The sequence below is a fragment of the Mirounga leonina genome, unplaced genomic scaffold (genome assembly GCF_011800145.1).
Source record: "Mirounga leonina isolate KUSES-001 unplaced genomic scaffold, KU_Mleo_1.0 Mir_115, whole genome shotgun sequence".
Taxonomy (NCBI): Eukaryota; Metazoa; Chordata; class Mammalia; order Carnivora; family Phocidae; genus Mirounga; species Mirounga leonina.
In genome coordinates, this window is record NW_023270268.1 from 22,067,459 (window position 1) to 22,080,590 (window position 13,132).

General features: G+C 40.8%; 1 protein-coding gene and 2 pseudogenes across 1 annotated transcript; all 3 read left to right on the plus strand.

The window, feature by feature from the left end:
- The first annotated feature begins 308 nt into the window (after positions 1-308).
- Positions 309-914, plus strand: LOC117999820 (vesicle-associated membrane protein 3-like). The gene has a single exon (XM_034989202.1). The coding sequence runs from the start codon at positions 326-328 to the stop codon at positions 632-634; it is 309 nt and encodes a 102-aa protein (XP_034845093.1). The 5' UTR covers positions 309-325; the 3' UTR covers positions 635-914.
- A 709-nt stretch (positions 915-1,623) lies between these two features.
- Positions 1,624-3,151, plus strand: LOC117999827 (annotated as a pseudogene).
- A 6,531-nt stretch (positions 3,152-9,682) lies between these two features.
- On the plus strand, positions 9,683-11,543 carry LOC117999835 (annotated as a pseudogene).
- Positions 11,544-13,132: the final 1,589 nt, after the last annotated feature.

Here is a 13,132-nt window from a genome sequence, read left to right on the forward strand (position 1 = left end):
TGTATTGGGACGCCTGGGTGGCTCAGTTGGTTAAGCGACTGCCTTCGGCTCAGGTCATGATCCTGGAGTCCCGGGATCGAGTCCCGCATTGGGCTCCCTGCTCGGCAGGGAGTCTGCTTTTCCCTCTGACCCTCCCCCCTCTCATGTGCTCTCTCTCTCTCATTCTCTCTCTCAAATAAATAAATAAATAAAATCTTAAAAAAAAAAAATTTGTATTAAAGAGGGCACATACCGAATGGAGCACTGGGTGTTATACGCAAACAATGAATCATGGAACACTACATCAGAAACTAATGATGTAGGACTGTCGTCCACTGTCGCCAAAATGTCTACAAGTGCACCTGCAGGTTCAAGTGCTGCCTCTGGCAGCAACCGAAGACTTCAGCAGACACAAAATCAAGTAGATGAGGTGGTGGACATCATGAAAGTCAATGTGGACAATGTGTTGGAAAGAGATCAGAAGCTCTCGGAGTTAGATGATCGTGCAGACGCGCTGAAGGCAGGAGCGTCCCAGTTTGAAACAATTGCTGCCAAGTTGAAGAGAAAATATTGGTGGAAGAATTGCAAGATGTGGGTGATAGGGATTGTCGTTGTGGTCATCATCATCATCATTGTGTGGAATGTTTCCCCGTGAAGAACAAGTGCAGCCCCAACCTGCCATTCAAGAAAGCTCTTCAAGACATTTGACTTAGAACCTGCTATAGTCTCGAGCTCGCCTACTGTTCTGTCTAAACTGATTATTTTCTGTTTGTTACCATAAAGTTTAATTTCTAGGCAACGTGCCTTTGTAATGTCATAAGCACTCCAAACTTGAAGGGCAGCCACCCAGCCCACACCTGGCCTGGCGCCTTCACAAATTGCCACGAGGCTGACAAAGAGGATTTCTTAACTTCCTGAGTGTCATCACCTCGAAGTAATGTCTGATGCATTGGTGTTAATTCCAGTTAAGGGAATTTGTTCCAAGTTAGCTATCCTTGCCGTCTGACATCTTCAGAACCATATTCTAAACCTTTAGGTAATCAGATTTCCAGTTTGTGCCTTCCAGAAAGAACACTACTGCCTAACGCAGATCTGTAACCATAACAGGTTGTGTCTTATTTTGCTATTTTTCGGATTCCCTAGAACTCTCTACTGTTTATAAGCAAAAAAACAAAATAAAACAAAACAAAAAATGAAACTAATGATGTAATGTATGGTGATTAACATAACATAATAAAAAAATAAAAAATAAAATAAAAAATAAAAAATATTTGTTGGCTCTCCATGCTATGAATTTTCACTGGCCCTCATCTTCATATCATCTTCTGGTTATTCACCCTTACTCCTCCTCCCTTCTCTTTCTTCTATCCTCTCTCTTCTTCTCTACTGGGTATTTGACCACAAATTTTTTCCCTTATGCTCATAAAAAAAAAATTACTTTTCCTTTGCCCTACCATACCTTGGTATCACCTAATATCCTAATCTGTGATATGAATCGAGTGTGGGAGCGTACTGGGGGTCCTCTGTCCCAATCATTTCTTCCAATGAAGATAGAGCATGCTTTACAAGGAAACCACGTAAAAATAATATTCTGTGTCTCATTAAGCAATTATATAGCTCAATCTGAAGATAATTACATTTACTCAGAAAGAAATGATGGTAACCTGGACTAGGGTGGTAGCAGTGAAAACAGAAAGAAATGGACAAATACAAGAAACCGTTCAGAGTAGGAAGCCACAGGTATTGGTGGTTGATTGAAGAGATGAGGATGAAGAGGAACAATCAAGTATAATTGTCGTGTTTAGTTATCTGGCGTGCACAGCTGGAGAGTAGGGGGTCCCATTTACAAAGACAGTGGGCCTGAGGAGGGAGCAGGCTCAGAGGGGAATATGACGAGGTTGGTTTTGGAGATGTTGGATATGAAGTGCCCATGAGACAACCTCTGGGAGATGCCTCCTAGACAGGGAAATGTGTGTGTGTTTGGCACTCAGGACAGTGACAGTAAGGGCACAGGCTTTAGATTCAGAAATAACTGGCTCCAAGTTCCAGCTCTCTCGTTTAACAGGTGCATGCCTTAAGCAAACTACTAGAATTCTCCATGCTTCTATCTCTTCATCTGTACAGTAAGACTTACTATTACACTTCTATATTGAGACGATATCTCAGGACACCACAGATAACATGTATGAAACTCTTAGCACAGCTCAATAAAAATAAGTAATTCAAAAGATACTTATTCAGCAAGTGGCGTGAGGGACTCACTGTGGTGTGTCATCGGCCCTGCCTGGCCCCTTGAGTGCCTACCCTCCTGGCCGGCCATGGGGAGAGGGGGGGATTCAGGCACCAGGCGAGCTCCTGCTCGGTTCCCTGGCCAGTCCGGGGGATCCGGGCACCACTTCAATGGTGGCTTCACTGGACCCACGGACCAGGTTGCAGCATGAGCCCCAAGTGGATGGTATCAGGAGGCACCTGCCGTACTTCTGCCGCGGTTGTGTGGGGCTTCAGCCACAGCTCCAAACAGCTGGGCATCCCCACAGCCAACTTTCCAGAACAAGTAGCTGATAATCTTCCAGCTGATGTATCCACTGGCATTTATTATGGTTGGGCCAGTGTTGGAAATGGAAATGTTCATAAGATGGTGGTGAGCATAGGATGAAACCCATATTACAAGAATACAAAAAAGTCTATGGAAACTCATAGAATGCATATCTTCAAAGAGGACCTCTTTTTTTTTTTTAAAGATTTTATTTATTTATTTGACAGAGAGATAGCGAGAGCAGGAACACAAGCAGGGGGAGTGGGAAAGGGAGAAGCAGGCTTCCCACCGAGCAGGGAGCCCGATGTGGGACCATGACCTGAGCCACCCACTTAACGACTGAGCAGCTCGCACTGTGACCGGATCCCCGGACTGGCAGGGGAACACGAGCAGGAGATCGGCAAGTGCCTCAAAGAGGACTTCTATGGGGAGATCCTCAATGTGGCCATTGTTAGCTACCTCAGACCAGAAAAGAACTTCGATTCTTCGAAAGAGAAGAAATAAGAATCCCTTATTTCAGCAATTCAAGCTGATATTGAGGAAGCTAAGAAACGACTAGATTTACCAGAACATTTGAAATTCAAAGAAGACAATTTCTTCCAGGTTCCTAAGAACAAAATAATGAATGGCTACTGATTAAAAAAAAAATCATCTTATTCTTATTTATGCATTCACTGTTTTCTAATATTTTACTGCTCATAACTCCTCAGTCATTATGTATTGAAAATCAGACATTTTTGTACAGCTATGAATTGGTTTAAACAGTACAGTGTCTTTACCACATTATGTTTCAACTGTTCAAATTAAACCCATCATGCTATACTACTAAAGTGATTCACTTTAAAAATCAAGATTCTTTTTTTATGTAATATGTTGATTAAAAGGTACCATTAGAAAAAAAAATATTTATTCAGCAATTCCTATGTACCAGACACTGCTCTAAGCATCTTATATATATTTACTAATTTAATCTTCACAACAATCCTGTATCATAGACAATATTATTTTCTCCACTTTAAAGATGAGGGAACAAATGCAGAAATGGTAAGTAGCTTGTAATACTTATAAAGCAGGATGTGATGGATCTGAACCTAAGCAGTCTGGCTTCAGAGCATGCACACTTAACCACTGCACTGGACTTAATATTAGCTAAAATTATTATAATTATAGCCTTGGAAGTCCCCAGAAAATGATGTGGGAGCATGTGAGTAACTAAATAATGATATTAATAATAGCTAATTTTTACTGAGTGCTTATTTTTTGTAAGGCAATCTGCTGAATATTTTACATGGATATCTCAACAGTTTAATTTTCTCAACAGTCCTATGATGCAGGTACTATTATTCCTCTCATTTTGAAGATGAAGAAACAGACATGGAGAATATTAGTGGTCCCGACCAATGTCACAGAGATAAGTAATGGGGTCAGATTCAAAACCAGACAATCTGACTGTCACATTCTAAAAAGAAACATTAGAGAGGCAAAAAAGAGAATGTAAAGATGAGAAGAAGGTATAAGACAGAGTTATGAGGAACAAATAGTTCCATCATCCTGTTAAGAAATCTTTTAAAATGTAAGCAATCACCTTTCACTGCCTTTGCCAAAGAGGGCTGGCAAACGCTCCCTCCTCCACCGATTTGCAGCACGTTGCCTGTACCTGACTTAAAGCACCTGCTCATGGTGCCACCGTGACACGTTCACTTGTCTTATAGGGATGGAACCCTACCATTGCAGGAACCCTCACTCATCCCCTTGAGCAGCCAGTGCCTTCAACAGCCCTCCTATAAACATCTGCTGAATTAGAAAGCAGGGGAGAGAGCCAGAGAGAAAGGGGAAGGAGAAGGAGCAAGGAGGCAGCAGCAAGAGAAAGCTTCTTGCCCTGTCTCCTAGCCTGAGCAGGAAAAAACTAGTTGTAGAATAGGATGAGAAGTAAAATTCCTTTCCAGATTTTTCTGCCACCTGGTAGGTTTTAGAAATCAGGACGGTCTTTGTAGAGGAGGCGACGAGGAAGCCAAGTCTGGAAGGGAGAAAAAGAGCTTCCCTTAGACATGAGAATGGTGAGGAAAGAAAGAGGACATTTCAAGGCACATTTGGGAGCCACTCTCTATTTCTTGATAAATGCAATGATAAAGTGAAAGAACTCAACAGGGCCCATGATAAAGAACCTTATGTGCCATTCAAAGGAATTTAGGCTTTAGCCTGGACAGTAAAGGATCTCACACTCATAAGCCCCTAAGAGCCAGACAGATTGAGGGGACCTCCATGTCAGATTGGACAGCACTTGCCCTATCTATAGAAACAGCTTCCACTAAGCTTCAGCCTTCTGGTGCCATGCTAGAATACAGACCCACAGTGGCCAGATATCCAACCCCCCAAAAGGAACCAGAAATCTACACTTTTGTGCAAAATACCTGAGTTTTAAATACTGACAAAGGAAAATCACTGAATGTTTTTTTTTTAATTTTTATTGTTATGTTAACCACCATACATTACATCATTAGTTTTAGATGTAGTGTTCCATGATTCACTGTTTGTGCATAACACCCAGTGCTCCATGCAGAACGTGCCCTCCTTAATACCCACCACCAGGCTAACCCATCCTCCCACCCCCCTCCCCTCTAGAACCCTCAGTTTGTTTTTCAGAGTCCATCATCTCTCATGGTTCGTCTCCCCCTCCGATTCCCCCCCTTCATTCTTCCCCTCCTGCTATCTTTTTTTTTTTTTAACATATATTGCATTATTTGTTTCAGAGGTACAGATCTGAGATTCAACAGTCTTGCACAATTCACAGCACTTACCAGAGCACATACCCTCCCCAGTGTCTATCACCCAGTCACCCCATTCCTCCCACCCCACCCCCCACTCCAGCAACCCTCAGTTTGTTTCCTGAGATTAAGAATTCCTCATATCAGTGAGGTCATATGATACATGTCACTGAATGTTTTTAAGCAGAGAAGTAATAGTGTCACATTTTTATTTTAGAAAGATTACTTGTGCATCCGTAAGGATTGACTATAAAAACTTACTAGCTACATACTAGTAGTAACCAGTCCTAGCATACTGCAATTGGATTGGTAAGCCTCAAGAAGCTTAAGCCAGTGATGAAGTAGGAAAAAAGAGTTTATCACTATGAAATATTTACTCAGTAAAAAAAACCTAGACTTTTCAACTGAATGGAAGTAGTGGATAGTAATGAGAGGAAGAAGTTGACTTTTTCTGCCTAAAATTGCATGATGTTGAATGGAAAAGCTGAGTCCACTCAGACATGTTAATTGAAATATTCCTATGAAATATCCAAAAGCAATGAATAATGCTATTTAAAATAAAATTATGAAAATCATGTAGCAACTTGAAAAAGTGATCATGCATTGCTAAATGAGGAAATGATGACAAATATCTATCTATGCCATGATTACAAAAATATTCAATGTCATACAAATTATATATGCATATAAATGCTTAATATAATTTTGAAAAATGAAAATTGTTTAATTTGTTGAAATGACAAGATTTTAGGAATGTTTTTCCTTTTCATTTGTTTTATTATGATCTTGTAAAACTTGTTTTGCAGTAAAAATAACAAAAAGATGGCAAATAGTTTCTGAGCGAATTAAGGGAAGACAAGTTTGCCATAAACTAAAGAATTTAGGGAAGGCTTGCTGGAGGAGGTGAGGCTTGAACAAGGTCCTAAAGGAGTGGAAAGTATTTATTGCCTGAAGATGAATGTTTTCCTTGCTTCTCCATGGAAAATTGTACTACTTCCAAGAATAAAAAATACAGTTCTACTATATATTGTGGCAAAGGATAAACAAAGCTGATTGCAACCTTGAAACTAATCTAATTTGCATCTAAATATCCACTCTGAATTTTCAAAAGATGAGCCCATTTTTTTTTGTTTAAAAGATGATTTTAGGGGTGCCTGGTTGGCTCAGTCGGTTAAACATCTGCCTTCAGCTCAGGTCATGATCTCAGGGTCCTGGGATTGAGCCCCATGCTGGGAGCCTGCTTCTCCCTCTCCATTTGCCCTCACCACCCCACCCCCACCCCCAGCTCATGCACACGCTCTCTCAAATAAATAAAATCTTAAAAAAAAAAAAAGATGATTTTATAGAATGGAATTTTCAGGGACCTAGAAATCAGAAAACCTGAATGCAGAACAAATTCATCCATTAATTAGCTATTGTCCCTCTTAAGTCACTTTTTCCATCTGGGCCTCCATTTTTCTTTTGTAAAATGGGATGGGTGAATTAGTTGATCATTAAGTTTCCATCCAAAATTAAAATTATGTTTTTCTCTGTTAAGAATATAGTATTCAGATGCTTCACATAAAGCTTAGGCTTAGTGAAATTATTGACACACCCTGTTTTGTGTTTTCATTTTGTTGTTGACTAAAGGAGTGTATTTTTAAGATCATCCATGCCTTTCTAACAAATGAGTTTATCACTCAGAAGCAGCCAAGCAAAAGAATAGTGGAATGGTCTGTTAAAAGCTCAGCTAAGGTGCCAGCTCAGGAACTATACACTGAAGATCTTTTTTTTTTTCCTTTGGGTGGGCAGCAAAGCAAGATTTATTGAACGATAGTAAAGTGATAGTACTAAGCTCCTGAAGAGGGATGGGACCCAAGAGGGTAGCCCTACACTGAAGATTTGACACTGTGACCTCCAAGATGCAGTGTAGGTACTACTTGACCTATGTCTCCAATAACTTGAGTACAAAAGTCCAAGAACAAAGAGGAATGCAAGCGTCCCCTCGTAACATCACACACAATAGCCCACTTGGGGCATTTGTGCTTTCAGTGCTGCAACCCGAGGCTCTGTTGAGTTACAGGTTCCAATTCCCAGAAGAGGAACACTTACCATGGGATACAATGGGGGTTCCTCTGAGCTAGAAGCTGTACCTACCACTGGTATAGTTTGAACTCTCCGTGACATGGCAATCACAGAAAGGAGTTACTGTACTGGCTGAGGCGATGAACCTTGATTAACATAAGAACTTAGGGTTGCTTCTACACAATGTCTAAGACCACAGATACTCACTAAGACTTCTCAGTATTTCCATAGCCAGTACTAACCATCATTGACCAGTTGTAACAACCATTATCCAGTAACACAGGGCAACAAAGGGCTTAAAATCCTCAGAATGAAGTTCTACCCCACTAGGCAAGCATACCAGTGGGAGTACTTGCAGAGGGTGAGGAAATCTACAATGGATGGTGGAAGAGAGAAATGAGAGATCTCAATTACAGCCTCAGGACCAACTGCAGAAGCAGGGACTGGAGTAGCTTTTCACTGACCTCCCCGACTTATCTCTTCTAGGAAAATGCACCTTGAAAGTGACTCTGACTGGCTGAACTTGTACCTCAACTTTCCAGGAAGATGTCCTCTTGTTCTAACAACAACAACAAAAAGTGTTGTTCCCATATTTTAGTTTGTGAACCAGATATAATTGGAGGGCATAAATGGATCTCAGTGGTGCAAGGGGCAGGCTGTAAGACGTCTTTTTTGCAATTTACAGGTAGTATTGGCTTCACTTATCCTCCAGACAGTTGCCACCACAACCAACATACTCAGAATTTTTGCTACTTGAGGCCAACCAGGCACACTCGCATCCCTGTTGTCTCCTGCCTCTTTCTAACTCAGATTCAGATTCCGATGAAATGCCACACCAAAGAGCCTTTGTTTTGGCTTCTGAGAAGCTGCTGAGATGTGGGATGGTGCAAACTGGTAGTGCTGAGGAGCAAAGTGTGGGGCAAATTTTGACCAGTAAGAGGCAAGAGATGGAAAAGAACCAGGCAGATAAATTCTCTTTCCTTTTCTCCTTCCAATGGAATGTTCTGAATCATGATTTCACCATGCAGCCTGGCCAAGTGGATTAACCTGCAAAGTGGCCTGCTATCTCCTTCAGCTCCTTACAAAGCAATAGTCTGCATGTTACCTTGCACTGTTTACCATCCTTCTCTGCTTTACTTCCCTTTTATCCCACTCCTGCAGCCCTGGACTTGTAGCTCTCAAATAAACTACTTAGCACTTAGTCCTTGCCTCAGATTCTATTTTCCAGAGATCCTAGGTTAAACAACTACATTATTTAGATTCCTTTGAAGTTAGATGTGACCATGTAACTGAATTCTAAACAGTGGACTACAAGGAGAAATTATGTATCCCACTTCCAAACTTGACACATACAAATCTGATCTTTGTCTATACAAACTAACTAGAAAAGAAAAACAAAAAGAAAAACTGGGAACATTTGGAAGCCTTTACATGGCAGAGCCTCTGTTAGCCTGAGTCCCTGAATGATAGGGATTTGTTCATATTCCCACTACTATTACATGAACCAAAAATAAATAAATAAATAATAATAATACACTTCTGTTATGTTTGAACCGCTATACATTTGAGGTCTATTGGTCATTGCAATCAGCATATGCTACTTAACAGACTTAAACTGGCAAACCAGTAACTATTAAAGTTACTAAACCAGTAACTACAATTAGTAAAGATCAAAATTCTAAAAAAGGTATGATGCAAAGGCTGGGAATCACACGTTCCTCTTTTTTTTTTTTTTTTTTTGGTGCCTGCTTGCCTGAAACCATATCTTATTTGTAAATTTGTGTAAATGAAGTAAAGCAACAGTCATGATTCATTTCTCCAAAATTTACAGTTACTAGGTCTTTTTTTTTTTTAAGATTTATTTATTTATTTATTTGAGAGAGAGAGAGTACATGAGAGGGGGGAGGGTCAGAGGGAGAAGCAGACTCCCCGCTGAGCAGGGAGCCCAATATGCGACGCAATCCCGGGACTCCAGGATCATGACCTGAGCCGAAGGCAGTCGCTTAACCAATTGAGCCACCCAGGCGCCCCAGTTACTAGGTCTTCTTTAAAAGCCATTCCCACCCAGTCACCCTTCAACCCCTCTTTTCACACCTCCAGAAAAAAAGCCAAATGAACTAAACTGGCAGGTGCTCATCTGTGTAAACATCTTTGTGCAGGTTTTACTAATAAAGGCTACAATCCCAGGAATGCAAGAGAAACTAAGCTAGATGCAATCACTGAAACTAACAGACTTCTTCATTTCTACCTTACATGTTACTCACAAATGAGAGTAATTTTTCTCTAAAAAGGAGAAAAGTGGAATCGGGCCGCAACCTCAGCCGCGCCTGCCGCCTTTCACCGCCTCTGGACCATGGACCCCCGCAAAGTGAGCAAGCTTCGGGCCTTCGTGAAAATGTGTAAGCAGGATCCGAGCGTTCTGCACACCGAGGAAATGCGCTTCCTGCGGGAGTGGGTGGAGAGCATGGGGGGTAAAATACCACCTGCCACTCATAAAACTAAATCAGAAGACAATATCAAGGAAGAAAAAACATAGTAAGAAGGCGGAGGAAAACATAAAGACAGACGAACCATCAAGTGAGGAAAGTGATCTAGAAATTGACAATGAAGGTGTGATTGAACCAGATACTGATGCCCCTCAAGAAATGGGAGATGAAAATGTAGAGATAACCGAGGAAATGATGGATCAGGCAAATGATAAAAAAGTGGCTGCCATTGATGCCCTAAATGATGGTGAACTACAGAAAGCCATTGACTTGTTCACAGATGCCATCAGACTGAATCCTCGCTTGGCCATTCTGTATGCCAAGAGAGCCAGTGTCTTCATCAAATTACAGAAGCCAAATGCTGCCATTCGAGACTGTGACAGAGCTATTGAAATAAATCCTGATTCAGCTCAGCCTTATAAGTGGCGAGGGAAAGCACACAGACTTCTGGGCCATTGGGAAGAAGCAGCACATGATCTTGCCCTTGCTTGTAAACTGGATTACGATGAAGATGCTAGTGCAATGCTGAAAGAAGTTCAACTGAGGGCCCAGAAAATTGCTGAACATCGGAGAAAGTATGAGCAAAAACGTGAAGAGCGAGAGATCAAAGAAAGAATAGAAAGGGTTAAGAAGGCTCGGGAAGAACATGAGAGAGCCCAGAGGGAGGAAGAAGCCAGACGACAATCAGGAGCTCAGTATGGCTCTTTCCCAGGTGGCTTTCCTGGGGGAATGCCTGGTAATTTTCCTGGAGGAATGCCTGGAATGGCAGGGGGGATGCCTGGAATGGCAGGACTGCCTGGGCTCAATGAAATTCTTAGTGATCCAGAGGTTCTCGCAGCCATGCAGGATCCAGAAGTTATGGTGGCCTTCCAGGATGTGGCCCAGAACCCAGCGAATATGTCAAAATATCAGAGCAATACAAAGGTTATGAATCTCATCAGTAAATTGTCATCCAAATTTGGAGGTCAAGCATAATAATGCCCTCTGACAAATAAAGCCCTTGCTGAAGGAAAAGCAACGATCACCTAATGGATGTCGCAATAATACAAACCAGTGTACCTCTGACCTTCTCATGAAGAAAGCTGGGATGCTGTGAAGAGAATCCCTACCCCTCTGCCCCACATGCAACTGAAACATTCTATAGTGGTTTGCCATTAGGGTAGTCATTCAGATAATGTTTTCCTACTAGGAATTACAAACTTTAAACACTTTTAAACCTTAAAAATATTTAAAAACATATTAAAAGGGTGTGTTAGTCCCTACATTTTTCTTTACTAATCATTTCAGTTTTTTTCCTTTGGATTAATTGGGCAAGAAAGATACTTCAGTGTGGAAGATTTATTGCTCAGTTTGAGTGAAATAAAGGTTTATTAGTGGGAGGCAAATATAACATTTAAATAGATGAAGTTTGAGTTGGAGATATGGTTTCTGAGGCATTTTGACTTGTCTTCTTAAATGCTTTATTTTTTAAACACAATTTATTTGGATAAAACCATTGGGACCACCAGTATTGCAGTAGGACCTGGGTAGGGACCGGAAGTGCTTGGCAGGGCAGCAGGAACCTTACTCCTTTTATATAGTGTGCACCCTTGTGCAGATGCATTTAAATCTTACACGGTGGTGAAGGGATGATTTTTATAATGCTGCAGTAGAATTGGATTACTTAGCTGTGTTCTTGTCTGATATAGAAAATAAATGTTTGCATTATTTCCACATAGGGGAAATAAGGGAAAAAAATAAAATAAAATAAAATAAAAAAATAAAAAGGAGAAAAGTCCCTGTGTGAGGAACACTTCATTTTCAATATTATAGTAAATGGTGCCCTCTAATCTTAAAACACAGGAGGACACTGTGGCACATAACCATTACTCCCATTTGCAATCGCTGCTTAATCTCAATCTTAATCTTAATACAAACAACTCAAAAATCTCCACCCACTTCATTCTCTTTCTCCCTCTTGGTCCCCACATCATCGCTCCCTAAAGGTAAGCCCATGGTAGAGTGGAAATAGTAAAGTTCCTGCCTTTCTCTCCCAGCCCTGTATTCAGTAAGAAAGAACAGATGCTGGGGCAGTCATGTGCTAATAACCGATGGCAGCAGCATCCCAGAGAAGCTGTGAAAGAGAGATACAATCCAAACCAAAGACCGGGAATGAGATGAGTCAGAAGTACAGGATGAAGTCAACATCTGTGGCTTCTGCTGGAGGGAAAGGAATGGTTCATAGATCTTGCTAGACATCAGCCCCACTAACAGGACATCTTAAATGGAGGAAAAACAGCACATTATCTTTATTTGTCCATTCAATGTATACTCACCGGGAAGTTACTATGCTTAGAACTCACTATACACCAGGCACAATCAACACTGCAGTGTACAAGATAATTAGGTATCTGCTCTGATTGAGCTTGTGGACTAGTCTAGAAACTCCATACTCCATTTTCAATAAGTTAAAAGTACCAAGGGATTCATTCCCACCAGCTTTCCTAAGAAAAAATAAATTGCAAAAGTGATGATTATTATTATCCTAAACATCACTTATAAAACTTCTAAAAGTGTCCTCGCATGGCTTAAGATATAAATCTCAAGACACTGACTTCTGAACTAAAAATCAAAACAGAAGTTCTGATAAATTAAAATTCCCTACCATCTATCCAGGTTCTTTCCTCTCCTAAAATCTTTAAATAGACTATCTGATTTTTTTAAATGAACCCTTTTGACATATCAGGGAGAGGTGAGACTTGAAATAGTGCTAGATTAGCTTACAGAGTGGATACATCTTTTGTTAATTAAAGTTTACAGAGTGGATACATCTTTGTCCAGGTATGAGCTGGACAAAGGCAAAGGCCAGGAAACTTCATTCATCACAGATGGTATTTTGCAAATGGGAAACTCTGCTGGCACAAGGAGGTGGCTACAGTGGTTGGTTCTTCTCTCAGAAAGATAGGGGGGAGGGTCTTATGCTCTGGCATAAGGGGGAACTGTATGCACAGCTGATAGAGGAGTGGGAGGGGCTGAAAGGAAGGGAGCCAGTCCCTTGCACATATTAAAAGCAACCCTGGATATGATAATGGCTTGGGGGCTATATTATTTTTAATATCCTTATCAGTTAGAGATGCATAATGATATACTGATGTCTAAAGCAATATGTGTCTAGAATTTGCTTTAAAATATGTCAGTAAAGGACCACAAAATGTTGATATTTGTTAAAACTAGGTCATAGGTACATGGGTAAAATCTCTCTATTTTGTGTGTTAGAAAATTTTCATTATAAAATATTTTTTAGAAAAGCTACCCCCTGGGTC

What these genes read in the sequence shown, in the direction of transcription:
- LOC117999820 (XM_034989202.1), top strand. Translation starts at nt 326, where the DNA reads ATGTCTACAAGTGCACCTGCAGGTTCAAGTGCTGCCTCTGGCAGCAAC.